Source organism: Cygnus olor, chromosome Z (genome assembly GCF_009769625.2).
Source record: "Cygnus olor isolate bCygOlo1 chromosome Z, bCygOlo1.pri.v2, whole genome shotgun sequence".
Classification (NCBI taxonomy): Eukaryota; Metazoa; Chordata; class Aves; order Anseriformes; family Anatidae; genus Cygnus; species Cygnus olor.
The window spans coordinates 77,930,044-77,957,457 of record NC_049198.1 but is presented as its reverse complement, the minus strand read 5'-3'; the positions used below and the strand labels follow the sequence as shown (position 1 = coordinate 77,957,457).

Genomic DNA, 27,414 nt, shown 5'->3' with positions numbered 1-27,414 from the left:
ATTTAAAAGTTCAGAGGTTAGTCTTAATCACTAAGCCATCCTCTTGAAGCTATTACTCTGTGTAAAACATTCCAGTGTCTACAGCAAATAAGCAAGTGAAAATAAATGCTCAACCTTCTCTTAGCAAGCAACCAATCAAGATAGCATTTATGCAATGATATTTATGATGGGAATATTCTAAGCTAAATGCTACTGCATTAAATAGGTCTGGCCTTATATAATATGTTAAGCCAAAGACTTTGGATGTGGCTCTTTATACTGAAAATACATCAGCTTGGTTCACTTAAACTCAAGCACAACTACTTCAGTTTAGCCAATCCACCAAAACTGGTGGATCCTAATCCTAATCCCTAATTATTATCTATCACCTCCTCAAAACAAGTTCTGAAATCAAATTTACCTCAGATGGTTCGCTGACTTCTGCGCCTCCCTGTATTGTATGAGCTAAGAGCTTCAGAACATAGGGCTCTGCTTCTTCTGGTATGTTATCATCAATAATGGTCAGTGAAAGCGTGACCAGCATCTGTCCTTGATCAAAATGTATCTCCCCGGTCTCTGGAACAAGGTCTGCAGTCACAGGTGACAGATCACTGCTATTTCGAGTTATGACCCAGGTCACAGAAACATTTCCATGTGTTCCACCATTTCTTACGATTGTGATCCCTTCAAACCTATGGTTTTGAACGAAAATAAAAATCTGTAACATGCAATTATAATTAATACCGGTTTACTTAGTTATCCATTCCCTGGAAGATTTTTACTGACTTCAGTGGAATCAATATTAACTGCTGCTACTGACATTTGAGTCAGGACTTAAAATTTGTGAAATCATACCACAGAAGTAGACTTTTCTCAGGTTGCTTATTCATGAGATAATATACCTAAAGACATGAGTAATATATCTAAAGACATTAGTTAAAATTTATTTTGTTTACAGTAAGAAAGATACTGAGAAGAGGAAACTTGGCATGTTTATATTTTTTCTCAGGAAAGATGTTAAATTTCAGAGAACTTTTTCTCAACTAAATTTCTACACTGTTTTATGGACTATATCAAAATATAATTGTCAGGCATGAGTATTTAAATAATGATTTTATTTAAAATAAAGTGACTCAACTATTTGCCTATGCACTGAAATATAATTTATCAATATTTGTGATTATGGAAATGTCATGTTTCCTGTATCTGTGTACAAGAAAGAAAAAAAAAAAAAAAAAAGTGAATATTGAAGTACTGGGCTCTACATACTAGAAATTGTTCATAAAATCAGAGGTTGATACATTACCTCTTTCTCTGGGGATGAACCACCATCACTAGCTAGCAGTGGACATTTTTACTGAAACTGGCAATATTGTATAGATATTAGTCCTGCTTGTAAAGATTTGTGTGGAGATTTGTTTTTAATTTATCTGTAAAATTACATGTATTTAACTTATTTGGAAGTCTATGGGTATTCAGTACTTCACAGGAGACACTCACCACCATTTTTTAACCAGAGACTGACTTTAAATACAGTATAGACAAAGATTTACTGGGAAAGGAAGCCTGAAATATATTTTCCACTTGTATGAACGGGTGTGTGGCAGCATCACAACTTCACTGATCCTTCTTTTAGATTAAGGGTTTTTCAGTAGTTTGATAATGTCATTAAATATTTACAGTTCTTATATATAGTTCATAAATATTAAAATACTTCTGCATAATTAGACATTTTCTCCCTTGAAAATTCTATATAGTTTATAATAATTACACAGTAGGTGATTTCTATATTAATTTTTCAGTAGTGATTTTATAATTACTGTCAGTGAAATCCTAAGGATGCTTTACAGTGCCAAACAAATCCCTTAACATGACGAGATACTGTTTGAAGATCTGTAGTACCTTGAAATTTGGTCTTCATCAATTATAACAGTTTGAGTAAACAGGATACTGTTGATTGAAAGCACTCCATAGGGTTTGTCATTTGGTTGGATGGTGATGTGAACAACAGATGGATTAACCAAAACAGCATCTCCCTGTAACGTGTCCTTAAGGAGCATAATGTGGAAGGTCTCAGCAATTTCTGGTATGGCATCATCAAGGATCTTGAATTTCATATATACTTCATGAATTAGAGGTGTGAAGACAATAGTTGTATTTGGCTGAAGATCTAGGAAGTCTAAATTGAGCTGTGCATGTGCTGTTGAATTCCCAGTTATGATGGTGTAACTGACAGAGACTTCACATTCATCAGGTCCAATTAATTTTCCACTGTCATCCTTACCACGAATCACTTGAATTGTGAGCACTTCGACTTCCTCAGGCACCATGTAAGTGCTCTGAGCAAATCGCACAGGGCTGTCATTTTTCTTAATATTAATCTGAACAGAATTCCTTGTGGTGTTGATTTCAGCCCCTCCCTCCACACTCCTGAGATGAACAACAAACAACTCATCATTTTCAGGTATCTGGAAAAATAATAGTAGCAACAGGGTGTAAGTCCCATTTCAAATATATGCAGAACACTTACCTAGAAATATGTTATATATATTTAGCAAAAAAGGGAAATAATATAAACATTACAACCCTTTTCATATTAAAATAAACAGGAAAAAAGAAACTTGCTTGCAACTTTGAAAATCCCTTCTCAAAATTGAATGTTTCCATTTTCTAAGACATACTTCTATGCTATGGAAATACAAAAAAGCGGGAAAAGACAAAAAAAAAAAAAAAGCAAACAAAAACTAGGCAAGAATCAGATGAAGCTCTATCTTTCCAACTAGAGAGTGTGAGGAGATCCAAACTCAACTTGTGGAAGTTGCTCTGCTTGGACACAAGTGTTCCTGCCAGTTATTTAGCCTGACATTTTTATTTGCTGATGTTAACACCATTTTACATCTATGCGTGCCTGAAAGAACAGAGGAACAACATATGAACACAACCTACCTTGGCCCTTTTGTTCCTATTCAACAGGAAAAAGAACAGTTCCTACTTTCAGACAGACTCACATTCCCAGCAGAGCTTCAGTCACAGCTCTGGGAATGTGCTTGCTGATGCTTATCTATTAATTAGACTTTGGCATTTCTACATGAGGTTTGTTTAGAACTGCACTTTAGTTTTAGCTCTTTAGTAACTAATAACTGATGCAGCAGACAAAAAAGAAGGGTTTATAAGCCTTGAATTGCAGAATTTAATATTTTTTACTTTATATTATTACATTTTATTCCCCAGTCTTGATAGGCTAAGTCTGTTTAACTGGAAAATATAATTATTTTATTAATACAGAGAGATTAGAAGGAAATATTTAAATATTACATAAGATCCTCACATCTCATTCTTGTTGTGGACTCTCAAAAAAACAGTATTATTTGCTTCTGAGATAAATTCCACAACAAAATTGTTTATGTGTTACTAATGGCATTGCTTTGTTATAAGGCTGATGAATCCTTTCCATGTAGTTCTGTTTACTGAGCAAAAAAAGTTCAGAATTCCCTGTGGTCCAATATTTCTTCTCTTTTTACACATTTGTTAATTGGCCACCCTTAGATCCTGTTTCAGGGCAAAAAGGGTATGCACGCAGCTGTCTTTGCAGCTGAGGCCAATTTTGTCCCTTGTTTGACTTGTGGCACTTAAACTTGCATAATATTATTGACTGATGCACGTTGTTGTTTTTTTTCCAGCGTGAGATTTGCAAGCTGTCTGTCACCTCTCTCCTACACTATTATTTCCTATTTTATCTTATTAAAATTGATGTTAACTTACGCTTCTTTTAGTTCACTAGTTCATATACTGTCTTGCACTACAAAAATACGCATTTGACAGTCAGAACGTACATGCCATTTTAGTTGCAGATAAAATCTTAGTATCCTACATAAATAAGGCATTGTGGAGCTTTCAATTACATCATGATTGACCAATAAATACATGAGTCAAACTTCGAATATAATAGCATAAATGATTTCCAGTGCTGCCTTGCCTCTTTAATTTTCTCTTAAACAAAGTTGCCATTATACTTAAAAAGGAAATGTGCACAGGAAAAGTACCATACATGCAGAGCTGTGGAAATCAGAACTGCAGTCCCCTACCTTCTGTAAGGCTGCACAATTCAGAAAAATACTTGTTTCATTGGTTTCTCTAACTCAGATCCTAAAAGCTCAAATTAAGTTCTGACAGTAACACTGGATTCTTGTGAACTCTATCATCATCAGCATCAATAAAGATTTTTGTGCAAAATTCATGTTTCACATACACTTGTGAAAGACTTTCACAGAGTGGAAAGACATTGACTGGACACACCAAATACAGATCAAACTTTCAGAAACAGACGTTTGAGAGCATTTCTCAGAATAAAAATAAGTAAGATCACATCCTCCCAAGAGAAAAGACCCTAATAATTTATTTCTGTGTGTAAGTCAGTGAAATATTACATTGAATTGGAAAGAGATGTTTCTACACTTCAGCACCCCAGGTTGGCACAGCTTCTTAACACTAGAGTATCAGTAGAAATGTGGAAGGACATTTTTTAAAACTAAGAGTAAGAAGGAAACAAGCTGCTTTAGAGTTCTGTGCTCACTTCTGAGACAGACACCTTTCACCATTATTGTTTTCTTACGAATTTCTTACTAAGTTGTTTTGTATCATATATACTTATTTTGATGTCCCAGTTTTCCCTTTTAAGCTCATTATAAAGGAAAAGAAAAACACAAAAGAAAAGTGTGGGTAAGAAAAAAGGAAAATCACAAGTTGCAAATTAGAAGAATGTTTTGTTTACTCTGAGATAAAAAGAAAGCCTCACAACCTATGAGTTATGTCATGTTTGTTTTTTTTTTGTTGTTTTTTTTTTTTAATTGGCCAATCTGAAAACAGAAAAATGTTAATTATCACCTAGTATTCATGCTTTTCACAAGATTGCATGTTTGTTTCAGGAATTTCATCTATTTTTAGAAGGATTTTTTCAAATATATTTCTACCCTGAAACATATCTGAAAAAAAAAAAACACAAACAACGACAAAAAATATTTTTAAATCTGTCTTTTCCCTGTGAATCTTCAATGTGTAATATTCTTTCTTTAGTGACAAAGATAACATGTCTGCTCAGCCAGGATATGCTCATAAACTAAAAATATTCACTGATGAGAATTAAACAGGGAGCTTAGAAAGAGTAAAAATAATAGATCAGAGAGCCAAAATTTAACATCACTTCATCACTTCCCCACTTGCGGGGGGAAACTTAGTTACAAAAGATGAGGAAAAGGCTGAGGTGCTCAATGCTTTCTTTGCCTCAGTCTTTAGTGGCAAGACCGGTTGTTCTCTGGATACCGGGTACCCTGAGCTGGTGGAAGGGGATGGGGAGCAGGATGTGGCCCTCACTATCCATGAAGAAATGGTTGGTGACCTGCTACGACACTTGGATGTATGCAAGTCGATGGGGCCTGACGGGATCCACCCGAGGGTACTGAGAGAACTGGCGGAGGAGCTGGCCAAGCCGCTTTCCATTATTTATCGGCAGTCCTGGCTATCAGGGGAGTTTCCAGTTGACTGGCGGCTAGCAAATGTGACGCCCATCTACAAGAAGGGCCGGAGGGTAGACCCGGGGAACTATAGGCCTGTTAGTTTGACCTCGGTGCCAGGGAAGCTCATGGAGCAGATTATCTTGAGTGTCATCACGCGGCACTTGCAGGGCAACCAGGCGATCAGGCCCAGTCAGCATGGGTTTATGAAAGGTAGGTCCTGCTTGACGAACCTGATCTCCTTCTATGACCAAGTGACGCGCCTGGTGGATGAGGGGAAGGCTGTGGATGTGGTCTACCTTGACTTCAGTAAGGCTTTTGACACCGTTTCCCACAACATTCTCCTCGAGAAACTGGCTGCTCATGGCTTGGACTGGTGTACGCTTTGTTGGGTTAAAAACTGGCTGGATGGCCGGGCCCAAAGAGTTGTGGTGAATGGAGTCAAATCCAGTTGGAGGCCGGTTACTAGTGGAGTCCCCCAGGGCTCAGTGCTGGGGCCGGTCCTCTTTAATATCTTTATCGATGACCTGGATGAGGGGATCGAGTGCACCCTCAATAAGTTTGCAGACGACACCAAGTTAGGTGTGTGTGTCAATCTGCTTGAGGGAAGGAAGGCTCTGCAGGAGGATCTGGATAGGCTGGACCGATGGGCTGAGGTCAACTGCATGAAGTTCAACAAGGCCAAGTGCCGGGTCCTGCACCTGGGGCGCAACAACCCCAAGCAGTGCTACACGCTGGGAGATGAGTGGTTGGAAAGCTGCCTGGCGGAGAAGGACCTGGGAATACTGGTTGATAGGCAGCTGAATATGAGCCAGCAGTGTGCTCAGGTGGCCAAGAAGGCCAACAGCATCCTGGCTTGTATAAGAAGCAGCGTGGCCAGCAGGTCTAGGGAAGTGATTGTCCCCCTGTACTCGGCTCTGGTGAGGCCACACCTCGAGTGCTGTGTTCAGTTTTGGGCCCCTCGCTACAAGAAGGACATGGAGGTGCTCGAGAGAGTCCAGAGAAGGGCAACGAGGCTGGTGAGGGGACTGGAGAACAAGTCTTATGAGGAGCGGCTGAGGGAGCTGGGGTTGTTTAGCCTGGAGAAGAGGAGGCTCAGGGGAGACCTCATCGCTCTCTATAGGTACCTTAAAGGAGGCTGTAGAGAGGTGGGGGTTGGTCTATTCTCTCATGTGCCTGGTGACAGGATGAGGGGGAATGGGCTAAAGTTGTGCCAGGGGAGGTTTAGGTTGGATATTAGGAAGAACGTCTTTACTGAAAGGGTTGTTAGGCATTGGAATGGGCTGCCCAGGGAGGTGGTTGAGTCGCCATCCCTGGAGGTCTTTAAAAGACGTTTAGATGTAGCCCTTAGTGATATGGTTTAGTGGAGGTCTTGTTAGTGTTAGGACAGAGGTTGGACTAGATGATCTTGGAGGTCTCTTCCAACCTAGACGATTCTGTGATTCTGTGATTCTGTGATCAAATAGAACTGCTTTTAACCTTATTTAAGCCAAGCCTTTTTGTAACTTATTACTCTAAGTCTTTCCAGAACTTCAGTTAACCTTCTACGTATCAAAGCCTAAGATGAAGTCAGCTTGTTCCTACCTGATCATCAAGCACTGTTAAATTATAAATCAGCTTTGATCTCCCAGGTGTGAATGTAATATTTCCCTTAGCTGGACTTAGGTCTTCTTCAGCTGGGTTTGGACCATCTTTTATCTGCAAAGAATTGATTTGTCTGATAAGAAGTATATAAAGCAGGAATACAAATCCAGTGCAAGTACAATAATCAATATGCAGTGTGACTTGCATAACAAATGACTATCTGTTCAGCCATCTCCAACTTATAAACATGAACATTCAGTTGTGCAAATCTGCTCTTTTCTGGCAGACAGTGTAAGTCAGAACAACCACTCTGAAGAAATTTTGTATTTCCAGAATAATAAGAAGAAAACTACCTCCATATAGGCCTATGGGGACTCTTTAGTATATTCTGATGCATAACTGACTCTTTCATATTACAGAAAGGATATTCAAGCAAATTCAGTTTGAATCAATAGTATTTCATAATAATTTCCAAGACAAAGTAATAGTACTTACTGGTTTTGTGTCCCTTCTATCTTGACTTGTGATATTAAAGATACTAAATTTAACAGTGAAACTCAAAATACTACAAAGCCTCTTAAAGGTCATATGGGATTTTTTGGTTTTAGAACATTTTGTAAATTATTTTTCAACATACATATATAATGCTGTGAGATAGACCTAAGTAATTGTCCAGATAGTAAAATTTACTGTACCTTAAAACAAATACATTTGCAAAAAATTGCACAGAGAATCATATTCAGTACTTTAACTATTCATGCTATATTTAGTATTAATAAAATCCAGTGCAAAGCTTTTCTGGTTTTGACAGGTCTAGACTAAAGCTTTGAGGTCTAGATTAAAGCCTTACCCTATAGGACCAGGCAACTAGTACAGAAATATCTATATGAAAGATTTTATATATAATTTTAAAGTAAATAATAGAATCTGAGCTAGATAAGAAAAAGAAAGCAATGAAGGCAGTAATTGTATCACATTCAAATCACATACGTAAATAACAGGATAAGTATTCAACATGATTAATTATTTCGAAAGCTTTATTTGCAGGGGATTCAAGATAGAGATCAAGATACAGACGATTATAGATACAGAAATTCACCAAATCCTAGGCACTCACAGTTCAAAGCTGGGATAATCATTAAAGACTCACTTGAATATTTGTATGTAAAATAAATAATTTTTAAAAAAATTAAAAAATTTTGGATAAGACACTTCTTACATACTTAATATGCATTATTTTCTAGTAATACATACTGATGTTGCCTCATGTACCTTTCTAAATGACAGAATATACTCGGTTTTCTCTAGTACCTCTTAACGTTAAACAGTCAATTAAACAGTCAGATAATTACAGTATTTTCTATATGACAGTTAATATGAATCCCTTTTATGAAACAGATCTACCTAATGTAGATGTAGGTATTTTGTCCTTCTTCCCCTTTTGCAAACACTTCAATAAATTATGATTACAGCCTCTCAGTTTAATCCAACAGACTACGGTATGAAGTCTTTTGGATAAACTCACCTCAAAAGTTATGACGACTGTCCCATAGGTTCCCCTCTCCCTAATTAGAGTGAGCGGCACAAATTCATTTCTGCCCCTGGGCTCATTCACTGTGATTAAGGCAGACTAATGAGGAAGAAAAGGAACAGACAATCAGACACAGATCAAATATCACAGCAGAATGAAGAAACTGTTACCATAGAAATACCAAACTCCCACAGACAAGTTAATCCAATCCGCAAACCAGTCCACTGATGGCATACATTTCCTAGCAACCGATTAGTTCAGCTAACAAAAACCTTAAAAGATTTCAGATAAAAATTTATCACGTAATGCAATTTGTGTGGTTTTGTTGTTGTTGTTGTTGTTTGTTTGTTTATGTAAATGAACATAGTCAACATACACAAAGCACTGACATATTATCACTGGTATTTTTAGGAGCTCCTACACCCATTAAAAATAGGTTTTCACCATCATGAAGTCGTTTATTAGATAGCTAGCTATAAATGTACTCAGGACAATCATTTAGGTCACTGGTCACTTTTTCAGGCTATTGTAGGTAACAGATTTTGAAGATATCCACAAATCCCAGAAGCAGCTTGGCTTAGTACTGTGGCTCTAAAATTTTCTTATGTTCTTATGTTTTTTCAGAGAAGTCCTATACAAAATTATATTGCCAGAATGCTGTCAATAAGGCATAGCTACTCGTTCTACTAATACAACCTCTGTATTATTGCAAATATCATCTGCTAGAGTAACAACAGCATCTTATCCCAGAGGGTGTTATAAAATGCATATATTATGACAATGTTCCCTCAGCTTGTCAGTCAAGTATAATAAGGCTCACTACTGATGGTAAAATGTATATATTCTCAAGATTTTCAAATCACATTTTTACCTTTAACTTTCCTAGGGTATTATTCCTCAGTTTCTTCCCTACTATATTTAGATCTTGACTTATAGATGAGGGGCAGTGAGACTGAACAACTTTAAGTAAGTTTTATCTTTAAGATGAGCAACATTGATATCCATCCAAGTGCGAGGCTCTCAGGCTATTTCTCAATACCTAAAAGCATACAGTAGTATTAAAGCTGTATATATGCATGAATTACATACATATGTATGAATTACCTCTAGAGACGGTTTAAAAGATGTAACTCAGAATCAGTTTTTGAGGGATTCAGTTGAATAACTAACCAGCATCTTTGAAAATTTCACCTTTATGCTTTCTAAAATTTTCATATAAACCATATAAAAAGCCATACCATGTTAAAAGAAATTATTCCAAAGGCATTGTCATTTGATAAGATTGTTACAGTGACAGACTTGGGTGAGCCAAGCTTTATCTTTGCAGACGGTTTCTAAAATTAACAAAACAAAATAAGATATTAAATATGGTAAATATAAGCAAAAATAAAAACATCTTGATTTTACTGTTTTAAATATTATTCTCTGAAAATTGTACGTCTTTTTATTAAATATTACAGTAAAAATTGTTTAAAGCAACAGAATGCACCAAAATAATTCTTCCTCGTTTAGGAAGCATATTCTGTATGGTCAACAGCAAAGTGAATGAAACAAACCTTTCGAACGATTACTTACAGTTTGGCAATCTGCTAGGAATAGGGAACTAGGTTTGAAGCATGTAGCTCTGCCAAGAACTCAAAAATTATTCTTTTTTTTCCTAACACTTGTATAAAACTGAAACTTTGAAGCTATTATGTGAAGCGAGTTATCAACTAAAGGAAACTTATTATTTACAGTGTTGTAAAAATGAGCTACTACATTTACATGTCAAAAGAAGAAGGAAAAATATAGACTTCTACATTCCCTGCCAACATTTCCTGAAATGTATTAAAAGCATAAAGTTTTTCTTTACAGAACTGATTTCAAGCTTAGTCATGAACTGCTACCTTAAAAAAAAAAAAAAAAAAGGGACGCAGGCTCCTTATAGAATGACTCACATGAGATAGAACCATATGCACAGATTTATTAATATGTTTTCAAAAAATGTTTGGTTGTTCAAAGAGAAGTCTTGTTTACCCTCTGCAGGACTGGAAATCATCCTGCTTTTTTTGCTACTTCCACCCCTTCTTGTAGGTGCAGTGTGTAGGAAAACAGGAAAGGCTGACCCTTCACAGTCTAATTCCTTGGCACTCTAGCACAACACCTTCAAATACCCACAACTGAATGCAGAGTTTGCTGAAGTTTCAGACTATGCCTATACTGCACAGCAATGTCACATAAACACCCACAGGAACAACAAAACTTTCTTAAAGGAGCAATAAGAACCATCCTGGCTAGTCTCCAAATTTTAGTTCTTACCTATTAAGACTCAGACCCACAAGCATGACTGCACAGAGTTCTACAGAATACCGTTAATTTCTGTCAGATTACACAGCATTTTCTGGGCAAATGGATAAACTGAAAAACTTAGACTTACTGGTAATGTCAAGTAAAATGTGAATGTCTCATCAGCCTCCGGAAGATCATCATCACAGACAGATATATACACTGTTCGGTTTGTTTCTGTATCAGGTATAAATGCAGCTGCATATGTGTCAAAAAAGTCTCCTGTATCTTCTCCATAAAGCTACAATAAATACACAAGTGAATGACATCTTCTTCTTCCCCTACAAACTTCTTTAATATTATTCTGGACTAATTATATGGATTTCATGCACTTTTCTATGCACATGATTCCTCCCACTGTTTACCCTGCCATTATATAGTTTATTTCTAGACAGAAAGTACAAATAATAGCCCCTTGTATCCATGCTAAGTAACCAGAAATAACAACACTTTATTCAGAACCACTTATGATGTCCTTCCTTAAAACTGGTTATCTTTTGCTTAATGTACCATATGACCAGTTTTTAATTAAAAGATTGTTCTGAGCACAGAGCTGCACACCATGTATTAACTCACCTGAATTAAACTTACCTTAAAATGCAACTGTCTTCTGCTTTCCTCTCTCACTCTAGGGACTAGAAGGAGCTTAGGAGTTTAACCTAGATTAATGTTTAGATTGCCAAAGCTGGGCAAGCTGAATTTTGAAATGTAAAGCTCTGCTTTCACATCATTCAACAAAAGAAAATTGCACCAAATCAAATGTTAAGTAAGGTGCTTATAGGACAGAATACAGAGCCAGTGGTGTCAAGATTGGCAAAATCTGTAGGCTAATTTTACAGTTTGAAGCTGAGACTAAATGGCATAGTCCTCTTCATCTTACCTGTTTTTGCAAGATTTTCTTGACTGTGACCTGATGAACTGTCAAATTCTCTAATGCATTCAGTAAGTCATTTCAAAAATATCCCCATGGCTGCTACACCTTAAACTACCACCCTTATAGGCACTGATAGTTTGAACAGACCACTGTGAAAAAAGCTATTCTTTTTTTGAGAATAATGAAATTAGAATTTCAGTGAAGAGAAAACAAAGTATAGTCGATGTTTTTGTGTCTGTAACCTCTCACTGGACATTTTGGTAACTGTATTTTTTAAGTATCTGAGCCAACACTAGACCTACCAAAAGACTTTTATGAAAATGGATTTTTATTTTATTTTTTTTCTAAAAGAGATCAGGTCTAATACAGAAACTAAGTTACTCTGTTTGTTATGCCAACATATAACACTACTTTCAAACTAAAATCACATTTTCTCAAGGTTTCCTCCTTAGACATTAATAAACTCTGAAATCCCTACAGATCAATTTCTATTCATTGTGATTTTTAAGGTATGTATTTTTCATATTTAGATACAGGAGAATAAACTGTATCACAGTGTAGATACACAGTTTATTTTGCCTACCCACTGAAAAGAATCATAAGCAGTACATCTCTGCTACACTGCTGTGTTGTCCTTACTCACACCCAATAGCGTCTTACTCCATACACATATAGTTTAACACACTCTAAAGGGTTTAATCATTTAAATGGAGTACAATTGAAATCATGGTTATTAACAGCTAAAAGATAAAATCAATGACGTTAAAATAGTAACTCTGACCTCTCAAAGAACTGACTCAAAAAGTGGAGTAGCTATTAAAATCCTAAAATCATAGAATAACAGAATAGTTTGGGTTGGAAGGGACCTTAAAACCAACTCCCCTGCCATGGGCAGGGACACCTCCCACCTGCCCAGGCTGCCCCCAGCCCCATCCAGCCTGGCCTTGGGCACTGCCAGGGACGGGGCAGCCACAGCTCCTCTGGGCAGCCTGGGCCTGGGCCTCACCACCCTCTAAGGGAAAAATTTCCTCCTTATATCTGATCTAAACCTACCTTTTTTGGGTTTAAAGCCATTCCCCCTTGTCCTATCCCTACACCCCCTGACACAGAGTCCCGCCCCAGCTTTCCTGCAGTCCCCTTTAGGCACTGACAGGCCACTGTGAGGTCTCCCCGGGGCCTTCTCTTCTCCAGGCTGAAGAACCCCAGCTCCTTCAGCCTAGCTCCATTGGAGAAGGTTCTAAACTGCAGGTTCTAGAGTAATCTTGAAAAGGAGAAGTCATTACATAGATGCATTTTCATTATGAATGCACAGCTAGCATCGATATCAAACTTTTTCCTGAGCAGCTTGAGCTGGCTCCTTCAGGAAACGTTTAAACTGTTTTCTTGACACCACTGACACTGACAAAAGGAATTTGCTCAGTTACAGAAAATGGGTTTGGCTTATCCAAACCATAGAATCATGGAATATCCTGAGTTGGAACGGGGCCACGAGTCCAACTCCTGGCTTCACATAGGACCACCCAAAAACTACACCACGTGTCTTGAGAGCATTGTCCAAACACTCGTTGAACTTCATCAGGCTCAGTGCCATGACCACGTCCCTGGGGAGCCTGTCCCAGTGCCTGACCACCTCTGGGTGCAGAACCTTTCCCTAACACCCAGCCTGACCCTCCCCTGTCCCAGCTGCATGCCGTTCCCTCGGGTCCTGTCACTGTCCCCAGAGAGCAGAGCTCAGCGCCTGCCTCTCTGCTCCCCTAGTGAGGGAGCTGCAGGCCACCATGAGGCCTCCCCTCAGCCTGCTCTGTTCTGGGCTGAACAAAACCAGGGACCTCAGCTACTCCTCGTACGTCTTGCCCTCGAGATCCTTCACCATCTTTGTTGCCCTCCCTTGGATGCTCTCTAATAGTTCATGTCCTTTGTATTTTGTAGCACCCAAAACTGTACACAGTGCTCATGGTGAGGCTGCACCAGTGCAGTGCAGAGTGGGACAATTCCTTCCCTCAAATTGAAGCACTGTCCCAGTGAAGTATCACATTCCTTTTTGTTGTCTTGGTACAAGCATAAGCAACATTCAAAGCTTCAAAAATACATTAATATTTAGTGACGATACAACTGGCATGGTTTCTTACCGACACAATCGCTGTGACGTTAGCAGGCTTCCCTGTTCTCTCGATTACAAGGCGTATAACGGTTGTACTTGTTTCATTAACTACAAATTCTGTTTGTCCACTGAATTTCACTTCTGTTTCTCCAGATGTGAAATGAATGAGTAGCAATAAAAGCAAATAAGCTAATAAAGAATCAGAGGGCATCCCTATAGAGGAAAAAAAAAAAAAAAAAAGGAATAATTAAAAATAAATTGTGTATCTAAAACATGTAAAACCACCTCTGTTGGCCTTTCCAATGCAGTCAACCTTTCTGGAAATGTTTCTGCAAATCCTTCAGGTACTGTGATTTTCTTGTAAACTTCAGAAATGAGACAAAAACAAGCACAGGTCTCAGCCAAAATCAAGTTAGATAGCATAATTATCTTCTGGATTCAATTGTTTTCGTAATTTTCATCTAATGATATTCCAAAAAACATATATCAATGTTTTCCAAATGGAGGAATAAGTAGCTTTTAAGGCAAAAAAATATTTTAAAAAAAGCCACAACCGTTTTCATATCTAACCAACAAAAAATAGCTTGAGGGTTGACAGTCCAATACTTCTTTTATTTCCACTTGTATTTATTATTTTTTTTTTAATCTGGTGATTCTCTTTAGAAATATAATGAACTGGCATGAAAGGTGAAGACCTGGATGTTTGCGGTCATCTCATAGACCATTTTTGACATTTTATGGACCATGAAATGTTCTTAAACATTTGCATATTTACATGAGATTCTTTTGACTGCTTCTCTTATCTCATGATTCTTTCACATTCTCCTGTCATACAGAATCACTGTGGCACATTTTAGTGTGATCATAACCTTTGCACAGACAGATATTTATTTTTATTTGTTTATGCACAATGTCTGGTTTTCTTTTCTCCTAAGATAAGAAAACTTACACAAAGGTGGTTTATCTTTCTTACATCATAGATCAATTACATGATGTAATACACATTTTTAAGTTCCAGTGAGGTCATCAGGTATTGATACTCTTAAAGATGCATTTTTAAGAGGCTTTGGCACAACAAACTGCAAACAGATGCTGTGTTATGCAGAAGCTCATATTGTGTACAGTGGGGATCAGAACTAAGCACTTGGATGTGGAATGGAGCAAATTTCTGCCATGAGATTCTGATCAATTAATGAACAAACCAAGAGAACATAAAGACCAGAAAGTATTGTGGCATGGATATTTAATGGAACCAGTTCTTTCAGCAAGTTTCTTTTAACTTGCAGTCACAATTTTATAATTTTAATTTTAAATCTCGGTACAAATGATACAAATAATATTTGTGTAATTACATTTAAATAAATTGTCACTTTGCATAAAATTATGCTTCCAAGTACTGTGTTTTTCAGGTTAATCTGTCAATGTCAATTGGATGGATTATACAGAACATACTGCATATCAATTATATTTAAGCTAAGCTGTGTTAGCAAAAACTCATCCTCATTACTTGTAACAGTTAATGAAAGTGCAGTCAGAAATGGTCAGAAGATTTTGTAAATTTATGAAAATTTCTGAAAATTACTGAAACATATTTTTTAAAGTGTATGTCAAATTTGTGATCAGAAAACACTTCAGATCCAGTATGGATTTTAAGTCTTATATGTATGCACTCAGATAACGTTTATCTTCTACTGAACAGAGAATAAACTAGTCATTAGACTACTAAAATTATCAAAGCTTCAGAAAGAATTCAGGACTTTCTTTCTTCTTACAATAAATTCTGTCAGGATAAGGGTTAATTTTACACTGTGGGGATTAGAAATAAAACTGCTTTCAGACAATTAAAGAACAGACACGACATAAGTTGCAAATACAGACAAGAACACTAACAGTGTCTCTCAGAATTCTTATGAGATTGGTGGGATGACAATATCAGCTGACTTTAATTACTTGCAATAAAATATTCACCTAGCTCCACTGAACATCACCGAGGGAATAGGTTAGCAATGAAACTCAGTGCAAAAAATCAGGGCCAACCATTACCCCTATGAAAAATTTTACAACGTACTTAAAAAGTGTTTCATTATTTCCATCAAGAAAGTCACACAGTAAAATAATTTTGCTGCAGAACTTCACACTGCTACAAACTGAACTTTTATTACTGTGAACACGGCCATTCAAGATCTCTATTTTTTTTTATTAATAAGTAAATGCATAACAGACTTTCAGGAACAAAGTTTTTCCTACACGGTGATCTCTGTGGTGATGTTAGTGCAAAAAAAAGATTACAATAAGAAGCAAAGATGAAAAATACATTACAATAAAAATCAGGACTTAAAATCCTCCGCATTTCAAAAGCTGACTCTATTAACCTGCAAGATTTTTTTTTTTTTTTTTTTTTTTTTTAATGTGGAACTGCTCAGAAAAATACAAGCCTTCAAGCCTGAAAGTGAACAGTTGTGTAACCTTTGTAAACTCCTAGACAATTACACTGTCTGCAAATGCAGGCATCATCCATACTAAACTGAGGAATTTGTTGACCTTTTAGCTTCAGCTGTTACCTTCTCATAGACTTCACAAATATCTTCCCACGGTACATGCTTCTAGTAAGTAATACTGAAAACATGATCCTTCAGGGCAAGATTACAAAGTTTAGGATTACTTGAATTCTATTACTTCTACTAGAGAGCATTCTAAAACTATAGGATTACTCCTGTGGAACAAGAGAGGTTTCACAATCATACCATCAATTATTTAGCTGGTGTGTATTCTTCCTTGTTACATTATTTGTACTAAGATTTACCTTGCACAGCCTGCCAAATGTAGTTTTTACTCTACTGACATAAACTCAGCTTTGAAAATCATTATTATTTTTTAAAAAATGATGTAATATAGTAAATACAACATCAGACAAGATTTAGAGAATGCAGAACAAATTTATTCAAATAGCCAAAAAGATATTATAGGTCACAGTATTTTATTTTATTAAATATCAACTCAATTTGTGTACTAAATTCCTGGTTTTGCTACACAAATTTGTATTGGAACATAATTTGTTCCGTATGAATTGCAAAGCATAGAGTTCAGCAGAAGCCTTTGTAAAATCATGGATTAAAAAATAACTCTTCCCCACCTTCCTCACCCCAGTATATTGCTGGTAATTTTGATTTTTTTCAAATGAAGCTGAAACTGTAGTTCTTGTTCACTGCTAAGTTTTGGTAAACCATGCATTTGGAGGATCAGACAGACAGTCCTCTTTGGTTCAGTTAAATTTCAGTTTTTTCAGTTGAGGATATTCAGTCCGGCCATTAATAAGATTAATGAATCAAAGTCATTTATTTTTTTTAAACAGCAACTAGCAGTGGGATATCATACACCTCCAGAATATCTGCAAGTCTACAGACCAATTCTATTACCGTGTTACTGGTTACTAAAGCCATCCCAAATAATGATTTTACTCTCAGTTTAAAAAAAAAAAAAAAAAAAAAAAAAGCAATAAAAAAGCAAAAATATAAAGCAATATTATGTAATGAGATCTAGATGATCTCTTTAATGGGCTTATAATAAAGGTACCTAGCATCAAAACCAAAGAAAGTAACTCTCAAACAAGTTACCTAGACTTTCTAATAGTATTAGAGAATTTTGAAAGTCTAAAAAGTACATTCTTCAAGATTATAATAAAAAGGCAAAGAAATCAAACTCAGTAATCGAGTAATGATCCCTAACTAATGTTTGCAATTTATAGCACTTTCTGAAGTGCAGTTATACTTCCCCTGACAAAGCAGACTCTTAGAATAGCACCCAGCATAGGCTGATTTAACACAGTAATTTCCACAGTAATGTTACAAATCATGTAAGCAATACCACTTCAATCTACTGTCCAGGTGGAGTTAAGGGGATGTAGGCTTATGAAACTGCTGTTTCTCATAACTCATGAATCACCAAGATTAGCTTACTTTTTCCACTCAGTTTCTGGAACAAATATGGGATGAAGATTATAAACTTGATAAGGAATGAGTGGTCTTTTCAGCAGACTCATATAAAGAATGGGAAGACTTTTCCGCTGACTTTTACACTGGCTTTCATGCTTAATAAATAAAAACCCTTTAGAAAGTAAGGATATCCTGGGTGTTTTTAGTGAAGGATGAGGAAACCTATAAACCAGTGGCACATAAACCTATAAAAAAAAAAAAAAAAACTATAAAAAGAAACCTATAAAAAGTGGCACATGCAGAGATGAAGAGAAATAAAAGGTCCGCAAAAGATTCTAAATCTGAAAAGCAGTAAGTAGAGGATGACAGATATGAATCAGAGAATGGCAAAAGAAAGGGGAGCTCGCTAACGAAGCAGACAGAAAGACTGATTAAATACCCTGTCCCTCAGACTTGCCACTGCTGCTTGGCAGAAGAAACAAGCAAGCATTCTGAGGCAGGACCTCTCCAGCTCAGCAGCCACGGCTTGATTACCACTGCTCATCTCTGCACTGCTCATTGTAGATTTCTAAAGTCCACCGATGTGGCACAGCACAGCAAGCAATGTCTGGTGCACTTTTCACTGCCTGTCCTTGTCTACTCCCCTTGATTACAAATCCCCAGCCAAGTAGAACATTCAAAAACTGGCATGCCTGGTACTTTGCATTGAGTACAGCATTACCGCCATCAATGGTTGCCAGACAGAAGTCTATTCACAGCAGAGATGTCAGCACCCAGCAGCATCTTTGGTTGAATACAATGAGAGAGAAATACATGTGCTCTTTCATATGTAAAGAGGAGATTCTCTGTAGTACGCTGGAACAGAACAGAGCAAGAAGTTTCACAAGGTCATTGCTCTCCCTGCACCTGTTGCAGAAATATATTAAAAGCCTGCATATTTTCAATATTTCTATTTTCGGCAGTTTCAGAACCACTGAAACTTACAACAGTTTTGATGAAAAACCTGGGAAAGCAGAAGAATTATGCCAGATTTGGTGGTCTACTTTATGCGTTGTTGTGATGCCAAATTGACACAAAAATTTCAGACTGTTGATGTGGGATTTTTTTTCAAATTGCTTCAATGTTCTCACAGTCTCCACATATGCAAAAGGACACACAAACACTGTGCATGCAAAATCTAGCATTTAGATAGTAGATGCTAAGCAAGTTTTCTTTTTTTTTTTTTTTGTTTTGGATTTGATTTTGTTTTTTTCTTAATTTTTCTTTAGATGTGGGATAAGTCTCTCACTGTAACATGGACTAGAAAAGAGAGTGTTCCAAAACCACTGTTTTGAACAAATATCTGTTTTTGTTTGTTTGTTTTTTGTTTGTTTTGTGGTTTATTTTGGTCTTCAACATGCTTCAAGGTGAATAAAGCAAGACTATTACAGCAAGTAACAACAACTAATGCTTTCTCTGCACCCCTTCTCACTCTGGTCTGCACTAACAGTTGCAGCATTTCAGGCAAGATTCTGTTTCCATGATTCCCATGCATGTTATCTGGTATCACTGACACTAATTCTCCAGGGTTTCCTGTCTTCTTCCTTACCATAAAGGCACTCTAGGTGTCTGCACATCCTCTCCTTTTATTAATAACATTGGAAAGTGATAGAAAAAGAATAAATGCAGACTACAAGGTGCCAAAATCCCATGATAATCTTTCAAGGTCCTGAAGTTTTGGGGCTCAGCTGCTTGCTCACAAGCTACTGCCACGACAGTACCACGGCACAACCTCAAGTACTAAGAAGATGTATCTGCATTTGGGACATTGATATCAGATTCACCTGATCATTTGGTTTATAACAATTTCAGGTTTTTTTTTTTTTTTTTTTTTTTATTATCTTATTATCGATGGCCAAATGTATCACCAGAAATGGTGATTATTGTACTGAAAATGGTAAGCCTGCAGGCCAAGGCCATGACAGAGCCCTGATAAGAAATTCAAATCATCTCCTCTTGTTAATAGATGCCACTAAGAGGAAAAAAAAAAGTAATAGTCCCAGAGTGCCTCTTGCAAGTTTTCTGGCAGCTGCTTCATTTTCCTTCCTCAGAAGAATTTGAATGGATCTGAACTATACATTTGAATTTTAAGTTCTAAAGCACATAATAATTACCAGAGAACCCAGTTTTAACTTGTAAATGCTAAAGACTTTCTGAGGTAACTACTTGCTCCGCTTGTTCCCATTCAGAGCAGGGAATAAAAGACAAAACTAACAAGAAGCACTGAATCCACTACTTCTGTGCAAACAGCAAGCAGAGGGAACACAATCCTGTTCTACAAACATGTGCTGTTACCTTATAATTTGCTGGTCTAACAAAGAACCAGACAATAATTTTGAATAGCTGTAGGAGTCAGATTAATTTAATCCAAAGTAACTCTGATGAAATGGCTTGCAGTTATTACTTTATATTTAGAACACAAATCACAGCCTAATGAAAACAAACTTTGGCTGAAATCTGCTAATCAGAATGTTCAGAAAAACACCAGTAGGAAGTTGAATATGCTCTAACTTGTACAATTAATAAATAAATAATAATAAAAAAATCCAGTAACACTGATTTCAGCTGCAGAACTTCAAATTTATTTTATGCAACTGAAGAGAATCTATTCACATCTAGCTCTAACTACATACCCTAAGAAATTGATGCATTATTTTGGAATCATATATATATCGTGATATGTAAATATTATATATATCATATATATATATATGCATTTATATTTATCATATAGTATAGGTTTAAGTAAAAGGCAAATCTAGTTTTCAGCTCCACTCCAGAAATTATTTTCTACACATGTGAAAACAGCAGAGATCCTTCACTAACGGAGATTATTTTACAGCGTTATCCAGGGTCTGGGTTTTTATCTATGGAATTCTGTCCAACGTACAGTTCAAAACACTGTAAGTAAGCTTTCACACTTGTTCTCAAATGGTTTCTTGAACGAAGAATGCAGGCAGATGTAACACAATACAAAACAAAAAACTATGAAGATGCTTAGCACTCCCAATTCACACTTATGCAGAAGCAACTGCATGACTGAGGCTGTCTCAGGATCAGGCTCATGCATATATGGTACAAAAAATCCAGCTGAGAAAGGTCTGCAGGCTTCAGTGAGGCACAAGCTATTTATTCTACTTGAGTAAAGATCTTATAATTTCCATTTGTATCTCCACTTCAGAGGTTTTTCTCATGTCCTCAACACTTAACAAATTTTTAGAACTTGTGAGCCAAGAACAAAAACTACCACAGCGTCAAGTACCTAATACTTGTCCTGAATGAAGTACTGTGGCCTAAATGAATAGCATATATCAGTATAAGTAATTCGGGCATTCTGCAACCTGCTGGTCATTTTTCTCATACTGAATATAAAATAAAATAGAATGACCTGTTTTGTAATAGTGCTTCACGCATAATAATCTTGCAATAAAAAAATCCATAGGGTACAGAACAATAAATTATAGCCTCATGGTGAGGAATAGATGGCATTATGTGAGATATACTGACAGAAGAATTATTGCTATCCACAGTGGATCCTTACAAGTTAATATGCATTTATAAGCCAAACAGTATTTTAATGGGTTGATTAATTATTAGAATAAATGTCTGAGTTATTCTTGACTTCATAAAATAGTATTACTAAATATGAAAACATTTATACTAAATTTAAGAAGTATATACAAACAAACTTCATTTCTACAGTTAACTGTATTCATTTGTTATTAGATGGCAGCAGAGAATGTTGCTTTTATTACTATTTGTATTTTACAAAGTCCACCACAAAGACTTCTTTCTGCGTAAGTAAAAACGTATATGCATCGTTTTCCAAAAGAATCGTAGCCTGAGGCTCTCTCTCTAATCAATATTACGGATTAATCCCTTAAATATGGGCAACGCATTTTTAAATAAAACACATAGTAAAGTATTTGGATGCTGGAGAGAACCCCCCAAGCAAAATTTGTTTGGGTTCAAAGACTTCTCACACTATCTTTCTCATGTATTGTGGTTCCCTTGGCTTTTCTAAACCTTTTAACCTATGTCACAATTTAATAATCACTATTTAATAATTATAATCATTCCCTTATTAACTGGGTATTTCTTTTCCTTGTTCTAAGGCACCCTGTAGCTCAAGACAAGGAAATCTCTTTGTTGATTAGTCATTTAAGACCAGCAACAATAACTATGCTGGAAAGAAAGGTGCTTTGAGAGGATTACACACAGCTAGTTCTCAACAGCACCAAACGGAGAGCAGCAAATTACAAACCCAAGTACTTCATTGCATGTAACCAAATTGGCTGGTTGAAATGCTAATTGCCTTTCAGCAAAGCTAAAGACAGACAGGGGACCCTGTGCTTCACAGAATGACATGCATTTTTTATCCCACTTCTGCACCATTGTCTTGCTGAGAATTATTCAAAATCTATTCTTAAAGGTAACTCTTTTCCTAACCGTTAAAAATGTGGGAAATTTCTAAAGCTCTAACCAATACTTCAGATCTGTTGGTCTGCCAAACCCATAACAGATGGCTGAATTAAGGCCACGTTAAATCCTTAATGAAGCAAAGCTTGGAACAACTCACAGCAGTAACATACTGGACAAGTCCATGATAAGTGACTGAGGAGAATAAAGTTTCTTTTGCTATCTAAAAATGAGACTTGGAATTATACTCTGAGAAAGCTGTATCAGATACAGATGAGATAACCAAACAAAAATCTCTTGGTGTATATATATACATTAAAAATTCTTACGTTATTTTCGAGAAAATTCTGTCTTCGACTTGTCAAAAAATCTTCAATCACAAAAGCTGCAATGTTCACAGAAAGTATTTTCTCTGTTGCTTAATTTTGCCACCGAAATTTAGGCTGTTAGATAAGCCTGTACAACTTTATCCTAAGAGTGACCTTAGTTATACTTACAAATTACTTAGTTATACTTACAAATTATCTTAGTAAAAGGAATTTAAACTAGCTTTATAGGAAATATTAATAAGCCATACTACGAAACTCTGTTTTTAGTATTTTTAATGTATTTCAGAACTCCCCGTTTTCAAATTATTTCTGAAAATAGCCACAAATTCTCGTGTATAAACTCGATCTTGAAACTGCTTATTCACACAACGTATTTTCCAGTGGGATTATTCACTCGAAGTGTGGCTTTGACAAGTGAGGCTTTGTAGAAATGGTATCATCTGTGATTCAATGGTACCTTTCGGAGTTAAAAAAAGGAAGCAGTGGATCCACCTGGAATAAGATAAATGAATGGCACATAACATCAATTTCTTCAATTCCTCCTGCCCTGTTCCTTCTGTCCTAAAAAACAGTATTATAGTCCTTTTTTAAATATACGGAAAGAATTCTTGAACTTCTGGAACTATGACCGATGCCTACAATCTGCAGCAATGAGAAGTATTACATCACGGTTGTACCCAACAATGACTTATACATAAATCTGCCATTCCTGTAGAGCTGAAATGCAAGCGCAATTTATAAAAATGAGTAAAACCAATCAATAGGATTACACCTGTAAAAATAGCTATGTATGTGATTATATCTTTGGAAGGTCAAAGCCTAATACTCCCTGAGAAAACAATTTCACCATGATCATATTTTTTCTTGCCCACCTACATATTTTGATTTCCTAGATAGCAACTTATAAATGGATCTAAAACCAAGAACAGGTTTGGAAGAGGGTGGCCAAAAAATAATAAAACAAAAAAACAGAGAGCTGGGTTATCTAGCAATAAAATGAAGCTAAATTGCATCACACATCCAATCTCAAGTAATGCCAAGAGTTAGATACATAGGTTACTTCCAAGAACACCTGAAGCTAAAAAAGTCCAGATGTAGCCAAGAAAAATGTTGTCTTCCTCTTTTTCAAGTGTCATTCAAGGATATACTTTTCCACTGAGTTTTCAAAGAAGCATTCTTAAATTATTTTTTTCTTAAGCTTATAGGCCATTACTATGAAGTACTCCTAAAAAAATACAAAATTATCACCTCATTTTCACCATTTTTTAATTCTGAACAACTATAGTAGTTATGTAACAACAAATCACTTTTTAGAGTGGATTTGTGATCAACAATATTTTTCACCCAAAGTGCCTTAAATTATTTGTGTCTCATGACTGAGGTCCTTACAGTTCTCTGTAGCTGTATTCTTCTTTAGAGATATACATTAGAGGTATATGCTTTCAGGGCTTCTGCAACAGCTCAGTTTAAGTCATTGAAATACTCAGGTGATAAATAAAATACATAGGTAAGCAAGCTCTTTTTTTAATGGAAATCAAAAGGCAAAATAAATAAATAAATGGAGGCCAAATGCCATGAATATTGGAGGTCTTAATAACAAGGTATGTTTCTTTCTGAATCTTTCATTCAGATGAAGCTCAGAACAATTTCCAAGAGAAGAAATCCACTGTAGGTTTGGTTGTTATAATGGTCAATCTTATTCACTAGGAACATCTCTTTAAACCTCACCCTGTATTATTTTTCAGCCTTAAAAATTCTGGCAGCACAAATAAATTGCCCAGCCCAAATTCTCACAAAAGCAAATGTAATTTTTCCCATTGATTTCCATGTAAGCAGGACACAGACCACGATTACAAGCTGATAAGCATGTGTTCCTGTTATCGGTGCTAATTAGTTCACTTCCTAGTTCACAAATTTGATAAATATCATTGATTTTTTAAAGTAAAATTATTAAAACACAAAAGTACATGGTATAAATCAATAATAACATAAGCATTAGTAATAACACTTAGTAACTAAAAATAGTACATCCTTGAAAATAGTTAGCTTTCATATTAACAATTATTTGGGCATTTCGATTCTGAACTTAATACTCTACAAGTGATTTTATTTCTTCGGGAATCTGGTTGCCCTTTTCACATGGAAATGAATACACTTAGCAGGAGAAAGCTTGCTTTAGGCTTCAGGGACAGACAGACAGTTTTCTAAATATATCACATTCTGCCTTTAGTTATTAAACTGCCAAAATGCATATTATTTAACTGAAAGACTCATTCTAAAAGATGGGTGCAATGAGTAACAGTTAAAAAATATTTATTTTTTTTTTTTTTAAAAAAGAACAATTTTGGCTTTTATATAACAAGTAAGATTTTAAAAAATCACATGTTGTTTCACATCAATATTATAAAGCAATTATAGTCTCATTAAAAAACAATGAATGATGTTTGGCAGGCAGTTTTTTATCTTTGCTAGCCAAAGCGAATTATGCAATATTTTAAACTGAATCAGCACATCAAAGCTACAAGCAAGAGAAACATTTCCAATTGTTACCACTTATATCATATTTTTAATCACTAACCCGTTTAAAACTCGTTTCTTATCGGATGGTGGTTTGAAAAAATTCATCCTGACTTTAAATTCACTTATGCAATACACCATGCATAGAAAACTCCCCCACTTAATTCTCACCTAATTAAACCAGCCTAATGTCTTGTGCATTTTTAAGAGTTAAAAATCGCCAGTTGGATCACCTCAGACTGAGTTTCATCCTGATATGATCCCCTGAGAATAGGATTTTCCATCGGAAAGATTATTGCCACCACCTGCCCTCCTCTGCTGAGCAGAAAGAGGAGCTGCTAGAAGAAGAGAAACCTTAGCACTCTTTTCCTATCCATCAGCCACTCGTGGGTGAGCTGCACGCTCGCTGTCTGCTGCTGGGTGAGCCATGCCTCTGCTGCAACAGGTGCTGCTGGCACAACTCCGGAGCTGGAAAGCGAAGATCTCTGCCGCTGATAGAGGATGCTCCAAAAGCACCTACCACCTCAATCGGAGAGACACCAGACCTACCTAGACCCGGGGACAGGGACATCTGCCGCTTCTGGACTCAGCGAGCCGCCTGCACACACTCACTGTCACACAGGCATTATGCATTCCCGTCTCCTACTCCTCCCTCCTCTCCGCACAGCGTCCAGCAACTCTCCTCCCTCTTCTGACTCCTGCTGCCTTCACGCTGCTCTAGAGATAAAAGGGGGTGGGATGGCAGAGGACAACGTTTTTCAAACATCAGCGATTGCCCCTGTGCTGATGTAGCTCAGACACAGACAGACCTTCCAGACGCTGCCTCATTAGTTCTTCTGCACAGCTAGGGCTGCTCTGTTTAATTACTGAGGGCAGCAATTAAACAGGTTTTGCTCAGAAGACGACAGATTTTAGGTTCAGGATTCAGGACCAGGACATGCAGCTCATCACAACTACGCAGTGCTGAGCAGGGACACACAATTTCCACCCCTAAATCAAGCATTCTGGATTCAGTAATTTCTCCAATATCTAATTCCTGTTTTATGGTCACCCACGCTTCAACAAATCCTGAGCCACTGCTATCCCTCACAACAGAGATGCAAAGACACAAAGGCAGCAACCAGCTCTTGCCAGTGTTTGCCCCCAAACTCCCCAGTTCTCCCATTCTATGCTAAACAAGGACCAAAATTCCTCCTTTTCAAAATAAATGAAATAAATCAGATTAAATGAAATAAAAATAAAATTTGCACCTAAGCCCCAAACCAGAAAATACTGAATTGTGATGAAATCTCATTTCCTTAGTCCCTTTTACATGATCTTTACTATAGTTCAGAATGTGAGATAGCTACTAGCTCTCAAAAGGTGGAAATGCTATTGCAAACTAATGTAGCAGCAGCAGCAACATGATTTCAAGTAGGCTGAATCCTGTTAGCTGCATTACCCCTGCTAACACTCCCTGCATCTCATGTACAAACTGAAACCATTCTGTCAAATTTCAAAAAGCATTGATTATAACTCCAATGAACTCCAACTCTCAATACATTCTTAATCTATAACATTACACAACCATGTGCTTCATCAGGTGCTTCAAGTTTACTAGATCTTTTAATTTTTTTTGGTCCCAAATCCTCTAACTGTTATCAAAACAGTACTCCTAAGTATTTAGAAAAATCATAGCTTCGACACAACTTGGTGCAAAAGCAATGCAAAAACATGCATTTACTGTGTGAATCTTTACAGATGAATTTTTTTAAAATCCTATGTTGCTTATTAGTATTGAATAAACAGAATGTAATGTAAATTCCTGTTTTGATATATATTACCAAGATATATTCAGAAATGAATCCAAATATAACTCCAGCTTAATTTTAGATATACTCACAGCTTTATTTTGCAAACAGCACATTTACAGAAAGGGCTGAGGGAAATGCTGAGGACAAAAAAGGATTCTGCCCTTGAATAAAAGCTGGATGATATTTGCACAGTTTGCTATAGATTACTGAGAATTAATTTCATATTAGCTTCTTTTGCTCTGTTTTTAGCTTATTTAGAGTACATGGAGTATACGGAAAAAATATCACAGTGATACAGAGCAAGAACTAGATGTATCCTTGGAAGCAGTGATTTTGATAAAGCTAATATAATTTTTGCATATGCAAAGAAGCAGTACTGTGCAGTAGTATTACGAACAACAACAACAAAAAAAGATAAGGATCTAAAAGACTGCAGGCCTCCTGATAGAATTAGTCTGGTCATTACGCCAATACCGTGTCA

The 27,414-nt window shown here is 36.5% G+C and overlaps 1 protein-coding gene across 5 annotated transcripts in view; it reads right to left on the bottom strand.

Moving 5' to 3' along the window:
- The window catches only part of ADGRV1 (adhesion G protein-coupled receptor V1), a 295,085-nt gene extending 269,280 nt beyond the window's left edge, over positions 1-25,805 (bottom strand). For 3 of the 5 annotated variants that reach the window (XM_040542002.1, XM_040542004.1, XM_040542003.1), the window contains exons 1-8: positions 25,690-25,805; positions 13,933-14,117; positions 11,021-11,170; positions 9,843-9,938; positions 8,599-8,703; positions 7,074-7,187; positions 1,882-2,447; positions 401-671 (exon numbers count right to left, since the gene is read on the bottom strand). In XM_040542002.1, the coding sequence (XP_040397936.1) occupies positions 401-671; positions 1,882-2,447; positions 7,074-7,187; positions 8,599-8,703; positions 9,843-9,938; positions 11,021-11,170; positions 13,933-14,117; positions 25,690-25,711 (1,509 nt within the window). In that variant the 5' untranslated portion in view covers positions 25,712-25,805. The remainder of the gene's footprint in view (positions 1-400; positions 672-1,881; positions 2,448-7,073; positions 7,188-8,598; positions 8,704-9,842; positions 9,939-11,020; positions 11,171-13,932; positions 14,118-25,689) is intronic. The other 2 variants (XM_040542005.1, XM_040542009.1) reach the window with 2 other exon arrangements.
- Between the last annotated feature and the right edge of the window lie 1,609 nt (positions 25,806-27,414).